Here is a 19,573-nt window from a genome sequence, read left to right as displayed (position 1 = left end):
GCAATTTTGACAAACATAAACTAGTAATATGAAACGTGTATATAGTAAAATCTACCTCTTAGCCTTCAATCTGTTTTGTTGTTTGCGACGCGCACAATATAGGTTAATGTAAAAACATTTGACATAATGATAAAAAGTTTAAAAAAAAAGAAAAAAAGATGCATATGAGTGAGGTAGAGATTGAAAATATAAGCGATATTTTGGCGCTTTTCCGGCTCATGCAATTGTGGCTATACGTAGCTATTTATCAAAAAACGCATAAGAAGGCTAATCGCTTTTATCTGTACCTTAATCATTTGCTTTTTTATCATTAAAGCCAAAACACTGTGGGCTACTTAATGTGCACCAGACAATAAACGAGAGACACACAGCGTACACACAACGCTATGGGTTAGGGCGTAACAGACAATAAACGAAACACACACATAAGGTATACTCAACACTGTGTTATGTGTATGTTGTCTGGTCCGCCCTAGCACACAGTGGTGTGTGTGTGTACGTTGTGTGTCGCTCGTCCAATGTCTGGTACGCCCTAGCACACAGTGGTGTGTGAACGTTGTGTGTCTCTCGTCCCTTGTCTGTTACGCCCTAGCCCACAGTGGTGTGTGAACGTTGTGTGTCTCTCGTTCGTTGTCTGGTACGCCCTAGCACACAGTGGTGTGTGAACGTTGTGTGTCTCTCGTTCATTATCTGTTCCGCCCTAGCCCACAGTGGTGTGTGAACGTTGTGTGTCTCTCGTTCAATGTCTGGTACGCCCTAGCACACAGTGGTGTGTGAACGTTGTGTGTCTCTCGTTCAATGTCTGGTACGCCCTATCACACAGTGGTGTGTGAACGTTGTGTGTCTCTCGTTCAATGTCTGGTACGCCCTAGCCCACAGTGGTGTGTGAACGTTGTGTGTCTCTCGTCCATTGCCTATTACGCCCTATCACACAGTGGTGTGTGAACGTTGTGTGTCTCTCGTTCAATGTTTGGTACGCCCTAGCACACAGTGGTGTGTGTACGTTGTGTGTCTCTCGTTCAATGTCTGGTACGCCCTTGCACACCATAATTAATTATATTAAAAGAACATATATTAGAAACTTATTTTAAACCGAGTGTGCTGTGTGTCTCTAGTTCACTTATTTGTTTGTTACGCCCTAGAATACAGTGTATTAGCCTGATGCCTTGTGAACAGGGTATTTGTTTTTGTTTGGCTTCAGGGCTTGTCCGTATTTTTCTATTGCCTGATCTTGGACAAGTAATTTTTACTTCAGCATTAGTTTAGTTTAAACATATTTATTTTACAAGGATTGTGAAACAGGTTATTACAACATTATATTAATCACTCTCGTTGACACGATTTTACGCGAAAGTGTGGTCTTGTGTTGTGGGGGAAACCGGAGAACCCGAAGAAAACCCACTTGTCTGGCTTGGTGACCACAAAACAATACTTCAGCATCGACACATGCACGTACAATTTAACATTTAAAATCAAGACTGATGATTGATAATTATGGGCTCAAATTATAACACTGCATGTAGTGTTTACAAAAGCATACGTGTATATAATTAAACCTCACGCATTGATCGAAATAACCGAAGATTAATTCAGGTTACATTTTAGATGGCCCGTACTTACCTAGAGACCTGTCTTATTTGCCTTCTATTTGCCATGGGTGGTGTATGAAACCTGAAACACTATTTTAGCTCGCAAAATAATCACCCAATATCATATATTAACCATGGAAAAGGGTAATGCTGTCCTAATCCAAACCCAGTTGAGTATAACAATCGGCAACTAAACTTATTGTTTTCCCCTTCCTAAAATAATGAGAAGTGGTGGGCCTCATTAAATCGTGACGGTGTTTTTCAAGCTCTTTCATATTATCACAATGAATAAAGAAGAAAACCGAAATCAATGGAATATATCTGTTAATAAACGCTTCGGTAATATATCGTTAACGACTTCATTTGTGAACACCACCGTCGGATTTATATTAAACGGATCAATAAATTCGCAGATAGGTTAGAGTTCAAAAATGATAACGTTAACTATCTCCAGATATCGGAAATGTCTTATGTGACGTAGCGAAATGGGAGGCGCTATCGATTGAGATTGTGGAGAGGGGAATGTATAAATACCGCTGAAATAGCGTGTTGGATATATGGCGAGTGGTAGTGGATGACTTAAATACAGAGCGTGTTTAGTGTAACAAAAGCCCAGTGACTTTCAATGTTTTTCGTGGTGATTCATCAATATGACCTCTAATTTATACGAACTTTTCAGCGATGCATTACTCCACCTTCCGTCCGCGATTGACAGCTTGGTGCGGTCTAAAGAACATAACGAATCACATCTTGGAAGAAATGTTACGATCGCGGACGCAGCTGCATCGGGCGATTTTCGCATCCTTCAACCAATATGGGATATACGATTAGGGAGAGAAAACTTCTTTGCTTCCCCATTATTTCCCGTGATTCTGTCTGTTTCGTTCTACTTCAGTTTCTGCACACCGTTTATGATAGTCGACTTGCTGGGAGATAAACTACCATGTATACATAAGTACAAGATTCAGTCGAATTTGGAGGTAACCTGGGCGCAGATATGGGACACTGTGAGTCTCACATTTTGGAATCATGTACTCTACATCCTTCCGGCGGCGGTATCTCAGTGGGTGTGGACCCCTGACACGTATCTTCCAGAAAGGGCACCTACTCTCTTCGAGTTTCTTTGGCACCAAGTAGCTGCCTTGGTCATTTTTGACTTGCAGTACTTTGTGTGGCATTGGACGCATCATAAGGTGCGTTTTCTATACAAACATGTGCACGCTCTCCATCACCGCTACCACTCGCCATTCGTCTGGACAACGCAGTACCTCCATCCATGGGAGTTGATCACCGTTGGCTTTCTTACAACGACTAACACTTGGTTCTTCAACTGCCACCCACTGACTATATGGAGTTACATGGTGGTTTCGATCATAGTCAGTGTTGAAGCACACATTGGGTTTGACTTTCCCTTTACTTTAAATCACTTCTCGTTCGGAATGATAGGCGGGGCACCGAAGCATGACATGCATCATTTAAAGCCGCTGACGAACTTCCAGCCTTTCTTCAATCATTGGGACAAGATTTTCGGGTCGTACTGCCCAGTCATGACAAGGGGAGGAGTCAAACCGCCAGACCTCCTTGATTACGAGCGGAAACAGAAGGAAACAAAGAAAACCTTTGATTAGAGACAGCTGTTTGTTCATGTGATACGACCGTTACTATTCTATTGTGTGCCAATGCAATGTTAACCGCAATGTTAACACCGTCTTCTGTAATTCAGGTAGTTTTATATCAAGTAGGACATACTTGTACGTTTACTTATTCATGCTGTGCTTAACATTGACAAATTACACATGTGGAAAACATTCCGTGTGGACTCAGTTCACGTTGGTTAAAATTCATCATTGAAATATTTCTCATCAATTGATTAACAGTTCGTCATCGGATATTGATTACTAAGTAGTTCGAACTTCCTGTACTTATTGGTTATTTAGATCGAGGATGACTGTATTTGAAGAGATGCTAGAACATCGGCTGGTTCTCTGTGATATATTGTTTAATCTCAACATTTTTTTACATTTATACTTAAAATTAATGTGCATTATGTCGTCCCGTTATTGAACTTATTTATTTGACGTACAGTCGAATCCCGTTGGCTCAAACTCGCTTGGCTCGATTTCCTCGGCTAGAACTGGGTGTTAACGAGCGATTTTGTTTCAACTGAATGTAAACATTCACGCTTGGCTCGAATTTCCCCGAGTGCGGAGGTATTTTTGCCGATCCCTGAGAGTTCGAGCGAACGGGGTTCGACCGTACTTTCACATGTTTGCCTGCTTTGACGAAGTTATTATGGTATTCCGTTTGCAACCTCAGACCAGATAACATTTCAAACCTGGATTAGTGGAGTTTTTTCTTACTATTGTTTTGAACAGAGTAATTAATGAATTATTTTCACCTGAAAGAATGTTTATACTAAGCATTTAATTGTTTTACCATAGTAATTCATGTTTTATCCGGCGTTCAACTCCATGTGTGTTTACATTTGCATTGGTAAACGTAGTTCAGTGAACAAATGGTCAAGTGCACGTGTTAATGACGCGATACTCGCCGACAGCACGTGCAAACCTTGACGATCACATATACAAAATATAGTGGTATAAGCTTGCATGAATGACGCCCTGTATCTCCCCAATACAGTGCTGAAATGCGGGTATTACTTATTCCTTTTTTATAACCGTTTTTGAAGTGGATAAGACATAGAATATAAACATTTGAAGAAGTCCCTACTATTACTTTTTATAAAATAATTTACATGTTCTTACATAGTATTTATGATGTGATGCTATGCATATATGACGAACTGTTTCATCCCAAAACGGTTTCGAAGTGCATTATGAACACACCAGAATATATTTGTTGTAATAGTTATTAAATTTTACTCATGAATTTTTAGCTGCCCTTTTGTATAGTCATGATTGATGATCGATGAATGTCATAACGCACACATCAATGTATCGATATAGGATAGTTTATCGTTGTATCGATAGTGGATAGTATATCGTTATATATCGATATAGTCGATATAGGAAATATATCTTTGTATCGATATTGAAAAGTATATCATTGCACAACTACTTCAATCGATATTGAGCTTTATTCGATATTTTAACTAAGTTTAAATTATCTTGATTTTGTGTTGTTTGTTGTTGTTTTTTAATTTAAGGGAAAAAGAAAAGTTTGTATAAAATCCGATTTTTACAGTTGTTAAAAATAAAAGAATATTCTTATCAATATATTCGAAGCGGTCATGAACAAATATTTCATATATTTATTTACTTATTACATTTTGATTAAGAAGCTATAGTCTATGTAGATTGTAAGCTGACGTAGTATTGCGTTTATGACGCTCTGTATCACCCCAATGCAGCGCTGAAATGCGGGGTATTATGTCACGCTTTTATCTTAGATATGTAGACCTTCACGTAGGTTTTATTTTGGAAATGATTTTGTCACATACTTTTATTTTACTTAAGTGTATTGTCGTGTTTAATTTATTGAATAATTCATTGATAAACAATTAATAATGTACATCTTTTATTTACATATTTGTGTTTAAAGGGACTGTTTCATGATTTATAAAATGCACTTTTATGGGATAAAAAAATCGAAATAAAGTGTGGCAAATCAATTAGAGTGTTAAAACTAAAATAGTGACGGCTTGAGCCCTTCAACAATTGTTGATAAAATATCAAATATCTTCTTTGAAGTCCACGATGAAAAGAGTTAAACGCGATTCAACAAAGGGCTGTAGCTTGTCTGGTTGACGTGATTCCATCAAAGCAGTCAATAAAGGTTAAAATATCCATCAGCTTACTTACTAGTCCTTGTGGGCAAGTGGATATGGTTTCAGCTTTGTTTTTAATTTGGTGCCAAAATATGAGCGAATCCTTTTAAAGTACTTGTCTTTTTATATGTGCTTTAAAAGTTACAATTGATATTTGCACATTAAATCAAAGTGCTGAATCAAAGCAGTTAGTTCATAAATAGATGTAGATGAATAAAAATGAGTGTATTTATGATTATTTATAAGTATCTTCCATCTGCATGTGCACGTAGTAATTTACGGCGCTAAACATTGGTCATGCATGGAAAGTTAAAGTTATTGGATCAAGTTTATGTGCATACTAGTTTCAGGTTCCAGACGTTAATATTAAATAATGTCTCTGAAAAAACGAGAACATTCGAAACGAGAAAATATGAACAGTCGTGAAAGTCAAAAAGGTACAATAGTTAAACAACACAATTAGCAGCTTGATATTCATACTCGTATTATAATGTGACATACATAGTTTGCGAAGTGGCAAAAAGCACTTAATTAAGAAACTGTTACAGGTCATAAACGTGCGGTTTGAACTAACGAATATTTCCATTTGTGTCTTATTTATTATCAAATACCTTTCCATTTAAGGATCGGTTTTGAACTTTTGTTTACCCAACTCATTTGTTTGTATGAGGTCAATGTTGATAAAGAAACTGCATGTATACCATGTTGATAATGTATTACGAAAGCAGGCCATACCGAATGGAAAGAAACATTTTTGTTTAATTTATTATTCAAACATGCAAAATTTGTTGTTAAGTTTTAACGTAAACAATAGTCTAGCCATAAACCAAACTGATTTAAAGTCTAATTCCAATACTAGGTTGAACATTAGTAAATTAAATTTGATCTTCATTGTTTGTGAACATGGCTACAAGATACTTAATGAATGGTTATGCGATACAAATATATTCTAGTGCCCATAAAGCAATGGCTTATATGATCTTGCTGTCATTTTTTTCAGAAGTAATATATTTTAATAATTTTTGCAACGTTCATCTGGTATAGTGTTCTATATTATACTATTTATTTTGCATATTTATGCCCCCGAAGGTGGGCATATTAAAATCGCAGCGTCCGTCCGTCCGTCCGGCCGGCCGACTCAATAACTCAGAATATTATGGACAGATTTTAAAATGACTTGCCACATGTGTCCGACATACCAAGACGACATGTCAAGTGCAAGACCCATGTCCCTACCTCTAAGGTCAAGGTCACACTTAGGTGTTTATTCACAATGGAATGCTGCATATAAGGACATAGAGTATAGGTTGTCGTGTCCGGGCTGTAACTTTCCCTTGTATGGACAGATTTTAAAATAACTTGCCACATGTGTTCGGCATACCAAGACGACGTGTCGCGTGCAAGATCCTTGTCCCTATTTCTTAGGTCAAGGTCACATTTAGTGTTTATTCACAATGGAATGCTGCATATAAGGACATAGAGTATAGGTTGTCGTGTCCGGGCTGTAACTTTCCCTTGTATGGACAGATTATAAAATAACTTGCCACATGTGTTTGAATTACCAAGACGATGTGTCGGGTGCAAGACCCGTGTTCCTACCTCTAAGGTCAAGGTCACACTGAGTGTTTATTCACAATGGAATGCTGCATATAAGGACATAGAGTATAGGTTGTCGTGTCCGGGCTGTAACCGGGCAATTTAAAATAACTTGCCACATGTGTTCGACATACCAAAACAACGTGTCGCGTGCAAGAACCGTGTCCCTACCTCTAAGGTCAAGGTTACACTTAGTGTTTATTCACAATGGCATGCTGTATATAAGGACATAGAGCATAGGTTGTCGTGTCCGGGCTGTAACTTTTTCTTGTATGGACAAATTTTAAAATTACTTGCCACATGTGTTTGACATACCAAGACGACGTGTCACGTGCAAGACCCATGTCCCTACCTCTAAGGTGAAAGATACACTTTGTGTTTATTCACAACAAAATGCTGAATATAAGGACATAAGAATGTAGGTTGTCAAGTACGGGTGGTATTTTTTATGTTCAGAGGCAATTTAAAATAACTTGCCATATGTATTTGTTTCATCTTTAACTTTTCATGTACTGACCTTGTTCATAGGTCAATGTCACATTTGGGGGTATTCGTCACATACTGTGACAGCTCTTGTTTTATTATGCCTTTACAATAAAATAGTGGTCGAGTGTGCATCAACTTAATGATTTTTAGGGTTCGTTCTGTCAGTTATGTATATGTTCTGTCATGGAATTCAACATTTGGTCCGAGATTTATTGAGCTATGTATAGTATTTAGTTATTCTCCTAGTTCATAATGTTAAAGGAACGAACCATGGTGATTCTGATTTCATTTTATCATTTTCATTTTCGCTTTTCAAAGACTATACTAATTGGCTATAAAAGTGTTCTAAGCATCTAAGTACTTGATGCATCATTAATTTATTATTTTCTGTAAACTGGCCAGCATATTTAGGCCGGAAGGAAATTATTTAATAAGAACACATATTTACTAATTAACGTGCATTTTCGAAGAAATATTGTCGTCATAGAAAGTAGCAGATTGATAATTCCTTAAAATAAATAAAGAGTAAAACTGCTATATCAAATCCTTATTATGCTTATGCCGTTCAGCCTTTCAGTGTGCCTATGTTCTCAGTCTAGGCGAATATTTCGCAATTTGTCGCATTAGATATTTCGGACATACATGTAGTTAACAGTACCTCCTCCAAATGTGACAAAAGTGTGTATAGTGCAATTCGTATATTATTGTTATGTAGATATTAAGACATTTCGGTCAAGTTCAATGTCCCAGTTAAAACCGACTAAAAATAGACCATTTATACACCAGTCAAAACCAGCAAAACAAAATTATTCACGTTTCGTTAAATACAGTCATTAGGTTTATTGATATCAATCTATTGAGTTTTAGTGTACTAATGTTTTGGCGGGGACCAGTAAATCGATTTCCTCGTGATTTTGTCACTCGAAGTTTACTGTTTAGGGTTTGTACGGTATCAGTCGTCCCGATGTTGGTCTATCCATGCAGGTCGATATCGGGGCGGTGAGGCCGAGATGACACAGAATAAATGACGTTTTGCAGACATTTAGCACTAAAATGGATTCAGTTTTCACAAGTCCCATGTCGAATATTTTCACCCGGCAATTCAAAGACCATCTCCTAAAACGGTGTTGTTGCGTATTTTGGGGTCGCGTATTTTGAGATAAGTGAATTATGGTTTGCTCACCTTTTGAAGTGAGTAACTATCATTACAGTTCTACTCAGTACTGGGAGCAAAGAAAATGGTGACCAAAAACTTATTATATTATATATGCGGATCAGGGGCGTATCCAGGAGTTGACGTTAAAAATTGCGAAACTGAAAAAATGCTTGGACGATTTAGGGCGAGCGCTTGCTGCACCACCGCCCCCTGGACCCGCTAGTGCGTATTTAGCCCCGCTTCACCCTTCCGTTGCCAATATTCCATCATTTTCAAGTCGCGGAATTCTGCGTTACACATACTATAAAACTATACTGAGAGTCTGCACAACAAATAATGTCACATTTTAAGTTTCTGCCTCACCAACTATCCTCGTGATTAAAATGAAATCAATATGTTTTACTCGTCCTAGATTTAGACAGATTTAGACAGCACGTACATTATTATAGCAGAAAAATACCTATTACATTACACCACCGTTCGATCCATTGACGTTATTACTTAATATTACTGTTGCTCTTCAATAAGAGGTAGTTGTCAAAACATCCACGTGGGGGATGTCAACAGGTGACAGTCGTTCTGTTTTACGCCTTCCTGTCCTCTCAAGATAAGACTGGTACATATAAATGATGTATTGTCAGAGAATAAACATAATAGAATTGTAGGGTTTTCAATGAGTAACATTAATCTAAGGCTCTAATCCGCTCACCTGTTCACTCAGTCTTTGCATTAATTTTTTTTCAGCACTTGTCCTTTCGGGCAAGTAATTGAAGAAAACCACTTGCCCAAAAACAGTTTTACTTGCCCAAAATAACCAATTTATGCTTAAATGTACGAAACCCAATTTTCAATATAATAATAACGTTCAATCAGGATTTGTGAATTGTTGCTGAAGTAATTATGAAAACAGAGGGATCTAAATTTCGGATAAATACACTTGCCCATTCGGACAACCACTTGGGAATTTTGACTTGCCAGAAACAGTATTAACTTGTCCCGGGCTTCGGGCAACCCAGTTACGATGAAGACTGCCTGTTTCTGCAATCCACCTATTGGTCCTTAATGACAGTTTAATAAGGGATTCCGAATCAGGGGTAGTTCCGAATCAGTCGTTTAAATTTACCAGAAAATGACCTGCATATAAAGATTTTTCTTCCATATATATTGTGTTTGACGCTTTGTTATTGCTTACAACAATTTTAGAACGTGTACACATCAAAACTACCTTTGTGTACATGTTTACAAATATCGCACATGGAACAATTTTACCGACGCACCGGTAATGGAAATGCGCTTTGGATGAAACAACATCAAATAAATAGGTAAATAAGTGGTAAATACTTGTTATTTTGGATTTTAACATAAGATGGATATCTACTTTAACAGATGCTAGCACCCCATAGAAATATATTGAGAATAAATATTGATTTTACATTGAAAATGAAAGTGGGTTATTGCGGGAATTCCGGGTCACATGTTGGGGGCTGTCTCAAAGTCAAGTGCATTGCATATTGTACAGTAAATAACGTTCTTGTAAACAATTCTGCATTCTTGTGTAAAAATATTTGTTGAAAACTCAACTTTCTACATAAAATCACTTTTTAGTTGCAAGCAAAATTCATAGTGTGTGGTTTAAAGCTGCACCCTCACATGTAGATACCATTTTTACAACTACTATTTTTTTTTATCTCAGAAAGAGCAAATTTTTGCATAAATATCTGCAAACCAATGATATAAGATTGCTGACAAAAAATTAGATTGTAGACTATTATATAAAAAGTCTAAGGTTTCATGCCTTTTCAATTTCTAACAGCTGAATAAACATCTTTAACTGTGTAACAAATGTGTGAAGTATTGCATTCAAATGGTGCTAATTACTAGTTATTATCACCTTTCATGCAGTGTGCCATCACACAATAGCCACTATATAATGCATATGTGGTTCACTTGGTCCTGAAATGGTACACTTAGGAACTGGTTCACTTGTGAAATGGTTCACTTCGTCCTGCACCCACCCTTACTTAATACGGTTAACGGTTTAAGAAAAAATGCATAAAACAATTTTTTAACTTAAATCTGTGATCTGATTTTTTGTCAGCAGTCTTATATCACTAATTTCCAGGGTTTTTCGGGAAAATTGGCTCGTTCCAAGACAAAAAATAAGATATAAGAAAAGTTGTCAAAACGTTCAATCTGTGAGAGTGCAGCTTTAAGAAGTTTCAACCAAAAATACTTGTCTGAAAATTAAATGATAGAAATCATGGCCTGAAGTTTACAGAACATTACTTAGCCATTGGTTCAGTATAAAAATTTATGTTATAGTAACCTTGTTCATAAAATTTTAAATGTTGCTAGATCTTATACTTAATAGTAGAAGCAACTGATGGCCATGAGGTTGTGGGTTTGCAGGGGCAGACCTCGAAATTGGAAGTTAAGAGGGGTAGAACTTGTGGTTGCAAATTTGTGTTTTCTTTTTACTTAATTTCTTAAAAACTTTGATCAGTTTAATCACCACATACAAGTACATAAATTTACATACAATTCATTGACACAGTATGAAGTGTTTTACTAAAAGTGTGTTTTATTTCCAATTTCATGGTGAGAGGAACTGTGTATGCTGAAACATGTGGTGATCCAGTACCAAGTACATGTCAATGGCCAGAGCAAAATGAAGTTACATGGTGATGGTGCGGTGCTTCAATGTCAATACACCATCCAGCCAATGGCATCATGCTTTGATGAAACTGTTAAGAATTTGGAAGATACTGTTGCTGAAATGACATCTGGGAGTGCAATGAACCTTGTGATCAGAAATATAAACAGTTAGATTTACTTTGTATTGAAATTTTATCAGATAATGGGACAGTTATACTTTTAGCTTTTCTTTTTTGAATTTTAAGAAAACAGTCAAGGAATTGTGATACCCTGGCTTGGCATTTCAGATAAGATAACGTTTAAGATATTCAAATGAAACTTGGTACACATGTTTCAATAGCAACTTCATTGGGCAAAAGTCCAGCTTAGAAAATGAGTGAGTAGTAATGCCCATTTTCTACTATTTTCAACACCATCATTATCTTATTCCATCATATCTCCATTTCATATATACCATGTTTGTTATCTTTATTTGTTACATATTCTTTTTATTTAATTTCTAGTCAGTGACTGGTACTGCATGTGTACCCCAAAGCCAGTAGACGTTGGTTTATATATTCCATGTATATTTTGTCACAATTTATTTTTGTTACTGGTCTGTGTTAAAGGTATTAACAAAAAATAAATATAGTTACAAAAGATATTTGTTACATTCAGCCCTACTTCAAATACATTAACAAGATTGATGGCAAAATCAATCATTTTGGATTTTCACTTGACCACCTGTCTGAAACCCCACATCCTTACTTTAACCCACCAGCCTTAATTTTTCATTTGACTAGGACAAATGATTATGTAAAATAAAATTAAATATGACCAACCTGCAAGTTCATTATTTCTAACTAGCCTATTTTTTTCTAAATAAAATCCACCCAAACACCCAATTTAATTTTTAAAGTCCGCATGAGAATCAAAGAAAAAAAATTCTTTGGCCTTTTCCATGTTTGTTTCGACATGTGTTTGACAGTTCAAGTTGATTTTGAAACGACCCCCAACTTCAGAGAACAGAAGATACAGTGATTGGATAAAACAGCCTAACATATCACGTGATCCTAAACACCTTCAATTGATCCGGAATTCCTACGACAACAAGATATATGGACTTCAGAAGTCTCATCATAATTTGAAAGTAATAAAAATCTAGTCCATATATATGAGCTCCTGAACATGTATTGTTTCATTTAACTGACTATCCTAATATTTATACAGCACTGGATTTGTCCTTACTGATTCGGAATCCCTTAATCAACTGTACAATAATGAGCGATCAGGAATACTTTTTTTATTATTTTGACATCTCTTATATATATCCCTGTAAAGTCAAGTCAAGTCAATATTTATTTATTGTCGGGTACTATCATCAACAGTTTAACATAAGCTATGAATAGCTTTTGACCGACATTATAAATGAATAGCATAATTTATGTAACTAATATATCACACCCATCAGTTCATGCAAATAATAATATTCAGTATGTACATGTACACTTGAAACAAATAAATAATTCTTATAGTAAAATCACATAAACATATTTGGCAGTTGAAAGACATTCGACTATATATAGAATGTAGGTAGATTAGCATAATTTATAGCATAAGTTAATCGAAAATACGAATCACAAAGTAATACGACAATGCATTTGGCATGGGAAATAAAAAAAAAGAAGTCACAATTAATTAACATGATTTAAATCAAAGACACATTGAAAGAGACCAGCTGCCTAGGCAGTCTAAGCTCGCGAGGTCCCATCCAACATATCTTTGATTAAGACATTTTACAGCATGTTATATGACAGCAATCTTATATGCAAAATGAGCTTTTGCATTTATCTCCGCAAATGCTCATTTTTCATATAAGATTGCTGTCATATAACATGCTGTAACGCTACAACTTTTTAACATTAAACACCGGGCGAAAGAATACAAACTAATATTATACATCAATGTTCAATAATAATGACAAAATTGTTCAATATATACCTGACAGTAAACTAAACTGGATTGAATTTATCAATAGAGTCGTTATTTTCAAATAAATATATTCTGGGTCACGAATACCGTTTTATACGTGAACACAGCCTGTCAGATTTGTCCCTGATTTACAGATATCGGATACTTGATAAACAGTGGACACATGTTACAAGTGTTTTATGATATCTGAATCATGTTTTTTGGGCATAATGACATAAATAAATATGTGTTTAATAGTAGGCAATAATATTTTCGCAGAAATTAAATTTATAACGGGAGATAATTTCAAAATTGTGGCTGTGAGGATTCTCTGCACAAGGACTGTTTGCTACTTTTTGCTGGGATGGTGGACGTCACGAGTCTGCCATAGTAAAAAGAAAATCGTCTTTTGCCATTAAGCATAAAATGGATTAAAACACAGGATTTACCTTTCCAACAAAACAAAACTTGACAAACACAGACAACAATTATGCCAAGTGTTACACCACTCGACCATCTCCGGCAAGCTCCGAGATAGTCCTTGTAAATACAATCCTAACTACTCGGCGATGGCCGAAGTGTTTGGATTGTTGTAAAACTGTGAGGTGCAGCCATGCAGGTGCCCTTTATGTATATATCGTTTTGTTTTGACAGTATGAAATGAAGAAAAACGCATCAAACTCATAATTCGTTGGGTATTTATTTTTTGTGTACGGAACTAATACAAAATAACATAATATGTTAATATTTCTTGTATTATGATATTTTATAGACACAATATGCTTTAACCCTGAATCCTGATCGGAATAACTACTCACTTTTGATACAAAACAATTTGTACGTAAAGGATTTGCTATAAATATCAAAAATCGTAAAAAAAAATCTGTCGATGTACAATTATTTGGACTAGTTAAGTACATGTATAAAATGGTATTCGTGACCCAGATATATTTATGTGAAAATAACAACTCTAATGACAAATTCAATCCACTGTAGATTATTATTCAACATCGATGCATAATATTACTATATATTTTTTCGCCCAGTGTTAAATGGTAGAGAGTTGTAGCGTTACAGGGATACATAAGAAATGTCAAAAAATAAAAAAGTATCCCTGATCGCTCATTACTGTAGCTAAAATAGTATGTATACCTATCATTGTCTAGTGGTCCTATAGCAGAGATTTTTTTGGAAATATTTTTACCGCCTGTGCCTTGCCAAATTGGGAAAGAAATTCAAATTGGGAAAAATACCAATCCGGAACAAGATAGCAAATATAATAGCTAATAAACATGTTTTCACCTTTAAATGCATACGTTATGCTGTGAAGGAGTTAGTCTTGCCAAGATTTTGTTTATTTTTCAAGAAATTTATTGCTATTAAATTATTCATTTACATCATCTCCATTTATCGAATTTGGAAAAAAATATCAATTTTGGAGGGAAAATGGACATTTTTTCACACGGGGGAAACAGCCTTTGGAAGGCAGTAAATTGCACCAAAAAAAAATCACTGTATAGTCTAACTGGCTCGGCACTAGGTGCCACTTGTTCTATGTAGACGTTTAGAGGTTGCCACTTATTCTATTGAAACCTTTTGAGAGGTTCACTTGTTCATATATATAAACTTTTAGAGGGAGTCACTTGTTCTATATGGACTAATAGAGGAAAACCATGACAAAACTATGTTTCTACATACATGCCATATCCCCCGGCGGGGGAAAAATCCCCCAGAATTTCGACCTATCCCCTGGTCCCCGGGGGATCCATATCTCCTGGAATTAAAAAATAAATAAATGTTTTTGTTTTCAAAACTTGCTTAAGGTTGACAGTGGAAAGCATCATTAATATCATGAGTATGAAATTCCATGAAGGACCATGATGACTAAGTCCAAAAATTATTGTAATTTGAGTGTACCGGGTATTTCTGTATTTATTCTTATATTATAAATGCAGATATTGCACAAGTTTTGCAGCGTAAAAATCGCCTGGTGTAATATCAAAATCCCCTGGAATTCAGACCAAAATCCCCTGGGAACCCTCTCAGAAATATGGCATGTATGTTTCTATCATGTAACTTTGGTTAATATGATACTGGTAGAGACATTTGACAAAATCTTTAGGGATTATGAGATGGTGATTGCAGGAATTGCTGTGAATGGCTTTATGACCCTGTAATAATTATGGAAGCAACAGGATGGCCTATCAAAATTCTGGGTCTGGGTTTGATGTGCATTCAGCTGTTGGTAGTTTAGTTGAGACTGTTTTAGTAACCTGCAGTATTAAAAAAGTATTCTTAAAATAAATACAATATCACTTTTACTGTCATTCAATACAGAACTAACTAAATTTGTTTATGAAAATTGATAAAAACGAGCCTTTCCATGATTGACCATGAACAGGGTTATCACAACCACCAAATTTAATATTATTTTACAGTGTTTATACTTAAAACGATACTCTATACTGCACATTTCAACGTTTTTAGCGTGACTATTCAAAGAATAAGGAGGGCTATACTACTCGCCCCAGCATTGGCGTCCGGTTAAAGTTTTAGGGCAAGTTGGGATTTTCACTTATAAGTCCAATACCTTCATTCAGTTCACTTGATACTTCACACAGTTGTTCAGGGCCATCACATAATGAGATTAGATAACTCCATATTATCCTTTATACAGATTATAGCCCCTGATTGACTATGGAACTTAGGTAAAAGTTTTAGGGCAGGTTGGGATATTTATTAATAACTTATATACCCTTCATTCAATTGACTTAATACTTTACAGAGTTGTTCAGGACCATCACACAATGAGGTTTCATAACTCCATACTATCCATGATACAAATTATGTCCCCTGATTGACCAGGGTTAAAGTTTTAGGGCAGGTTAAAGTTTTAGGGCAAGTTGGGATTTTCTCTTATAAGTCCAATACCCTTCCTTCAATTCACTTAATACCTCACACAGTTGATTGACTTTTTTTATTATTTTTTATATTCTTAACCAGATTTTCACAAAGGGAAAACAAGTTATTAGAATGACTTGCGTCATTAATTGGGAGGGCTGGTGGGACAACAGCTTCAAAGTCACCTCATGTATCGAATAATTTTAGCTAGGTTTGACATATAGTGACCAAACTTGGTATATAGGAAGAGTTTATGGAGACCTTTCATGGGATTGCGTTTGAGGTCCCTAGGCCTAAAAAAAAAATACATTTGGTTCGGGTTACCGACCCTACCTACGGAATAGGCGCCGACCCTACCGTTTTTATAGTCAGTTTGAAAAAAAAATGAAAAATTAAAAAAAAAAAAAAAAATCTCGTTTTTTTTTTAAAATTGCTTTTTAATATTAAGTTTAAACCTTAAATGCTTATACAGAAGATAGCTTTAACACCATTCTCCAATGATGAAAATTATTTTCTTATATAAAGCCTAATAAAAAAAATAAATAAAAAAAAAATAAAAAGCCTACCTACCCTACCTATTTTTTTTAAGGATGTAACCCTAACCAAACAATTTTTTTTTTTAGGCCCTAGGATCAAGGTCAAAGTTACTATATATCGGAAAATGGTTGGTATTAAATAACTTAAGTAAAGGTTGACATATTACGATCAAACTTGGTATATATAAAGAGTTTATAGAGACCTTTCATGATATTGTGTTTTGGTCCCCCTTGAGTTATGGTCACTGTTTACTTTTTAATTTGATTTTTTTATCGCTTTTGACAGGCACATACATCATTATTGTATTCTATCCCAAGTCAAAGCGGCGAAGTCGAGCGCGCTGTCTTACAACAGCTCTTGTATCTGTATGACTTTACATCGAAAGTTATTACACTAGGTATTTCTTAATAATACATATAATGCTGTTATTTCATGATGGCGCCATCACTTATGGTATTAAAACAATGAAAGTCTTCTTGCTTTTTCAGTGATGGGAAAGAATAAAAGAAAGAGACACGAAGAAAGCAGTGAGCCTGGAGAAGAGGTGGCATGCACTAAACTGGTTCAGGACAACAACACTAACAATGCTGAGGTTGGACATTCAGGCAAGAAAAAGAAAAAAGATAAATCAAAACATAACAATGCTATTGATATAACCCAAGAAAGCTTGACCATTAAATCTGATGAAGCTGTTGATGACAGGCCGAAAAAGAAACACAAGAAGAAACATAGACCAAATCTTGATGAAAGTGTTGATTCAAAGTTTGAATCAAATGACACTTCCAGTGTTGACGTCAAGCAAACTCCAAACTATGATTCTGAGATTAGTAAGAAGAAGAAAAAAAAGAAAAAGTCTAAAGAGAGGACAGACAAATCAGATGAAACAGACCAGAATCTAAATGGATCGATTGAACATAGTACAGGCAAAAAGAGGAAAAAATCAAAGCATAAAAATGTTTCAGAAATTACTGAGTCGGCACTTGAGAGCAAAGAAGAATTATTGGAAATAAATGTTGACAAAGAAGCAAATAGCAATAACTCCAACATGCTACAAACTAAACATAAAAAGAAGAAAAAGCACAAAAAAGAAGATTCTTCTGTTGATAATGACTTTAAAAAGGATGTTCACACAAATGCAGATGGTGATCTACCTGAAAATAAACAAACAGCTGTCCAAAAGGATTCTATTAGTGTTGGAACAGATAGTTTGAAAGAAAATCTCAAGAGTGACAAAGAACAGAGCAATAACAAAAAATCCACAGTTGGTCAGTGGGAAAGTGCTGAATTTGAAGACACTGACCGACAGAACAAATTTTATCGCCTTCTTGGAGGTATGAAGAAAACAAATTCTTCAAATCTATTGCAGAAAAAATTCCAGCTTGGAGGTTCTGGCAAGCCCTTTAAACCAGGAGGCACTGGAGCCATGAATAGAAACGAGCAGGACAAGTATACAAAAACTCTGGAGTCTGACTTTGAAAAGGCACTGAGTAGTAACAGAAACAAGGGAATTGGCCTTGGCTTTGAAAAGCCCCCAGATGAGGGAAAGAAGTTCTTTATTGATACAAGAAAGTCAAATTCAATTAAATTTGATGATTAATATGACTTTTTTTGTCACCTTTGGGTCATTGCTGCATGACAATGACAGGAAAATAGGGATCACATTGTCCTTCGTTGTTTGTGTTTTCATTTCCATATTAATATTAACGTTACTGTTTTGTTTCAAACTAATAACTTATAGTTATTACTTTTAACTTCAATATTGTAATTTGTTACATCACTAGTATAATGTAACATTACGGGGTTCATACTTGTAAACAAAAATAAAACAAGCATTCAATAAATTGAGTAGATCTATCATTTGCCATATATTTAAAATATGCTATAGTAAAAAAAGTCACATTCTTTGTGGAAAGGATTGCCAGCTTGGGTTGAAGATTTCACTTTACTTTCAATTACCTAGCATCTAGACCTGTCCCATTTTTGACTCTTAAGAAACCAGGCGACCAGTGTGACATTATGTCTGATTATGAAAAAATGATAAAGAGTAGGTAACTTAACAAATATTCTGGTTGTTGCACACTGTACTACCTCTTATTGCCATCTGTCTATATACAAAGTTTTATTTCAATCCAATCATTATACCCCCCAAAACAAAGTTTGGGGGGGGGGGTATACTGGTATACTGGAATCGGGTTGTCCGTCTGTCCGTCTGTCTGTCTGTCCGTCTGTCCGTCCGTTTTTTTTTGTCCGGGATTCATCTTTGTCGTTATTGAACAAATCTTTTTCAAACTTTCAAATATTAATGACCATGATGTAAACCTGTGCCTCCGTGGATTTGGTCAGAGTCGCATGATCCTGAGTGGAGTTGTGGCCCCTTAATGAGTTAAATTGGGCAAAATTAGCTTTGTCCAGGATTCTTCTTTGAAGCTATTGAGCAAATCTTTTTCAAACTTTCAAATATTAATGGCCATGATGTAAACCTTTGCCTCCATGAATTTGGTGGGAGTCACATGATCCTGAGTGGAGTTGTGGCCCCTTAATGAGTTAAATTGGGTAAAATTAGTTTTGTTCGTCCTACTCCTTCGTCATTTTTGAATGAATCTTTTTCAAACTTTTAGCCATGGTGAGAACATTTGCCCCTGTGATTGTGGTTGGAATCACATGATCATGTCTCCAATTATGGCCCCTGAATAAGTTAAAATAGGCAAAAATTATACAGCTTTGTCTAGCCTAATCCTTGGTCATTTTTTCTCATTTTTTCTATAAATCTTTTTCAAACTTTCAGATGTCAATGACCATGATATGAACTGTTGAATATGTGATTTGGTGCACCTGTATTAATCAGAATGTTTGCATGGCCTTAAAAAGACCTTTAATTGATTTTGTCCTTAAAAAGACCATCAAAAGTCCTGAAGT

General features: G+C 35.6%; 2 protein-coding genes across 2 annotated transcripts; both read left to right on the top strand.

Annotated features, from left to right (window-relative positions):
- Window positions 1–1,866: 1,866 nt before the first annotated feature.
- LOC128227243 (cholesterol 25-hydroxylase-like protein 1, member 2) lies at window positions 1,867–7,938 on the top strand. The gene has a single exon (XM_052937593.1). The coding sequence runs from the start codon at window positions 2,240–2,242 to the stop codon at window positions 3,215–3,217; it is 978 nt and encodes a 325-aa protein (XP_052793553.1). The 5' UTR covers window positions 1,867–2,239; the 3' UTR covers window positions 3,218–7,938.
- A 1,212-nt stretch (window positions 7,939–9,150) lies between these two features.
- Window positions 9,151–19,205, top strand: LOC128227242 (lysine-rich nucleolar protein 1-like). Its single transcript, XM_052937592.1, has 2 exons — window positions 9,151–9,230; window positions 17,146–19,205. The coding sequence occupies exon 2, from the start codon at window positions 17,148–17,150 to the stop codon at window positions 18,252–18,254; it is 1,107 nt and encodes a 368-aa protein (XP_052793552.1). The 5' UTR covers window positions 9,151–9,230; window positions 17,146–17,147; the 3' UTR covers window positions 18,255–19,205.
- Window positions 19,206–19,573: the final 368 nt, after the last annotated feature.

This window comes from Mya arenaria, chromosome 3 (assembly GCF_026914265.1).
Source record: "Mya arenaria isolate MELC-2E11 chromosome 3, ASM2691426v1".
NCBI classification, from domain to species: Eukaryota; Metazoa; Mollusca; class Bivalvia; order Myida; family Myidae; genus Mya; species Mya arenaria.
The sequence above is the reverse complement of the archived record's forward strand: the minus strand, read 5'-3'. Positions and strand labels throughout refer to the sequence as shown.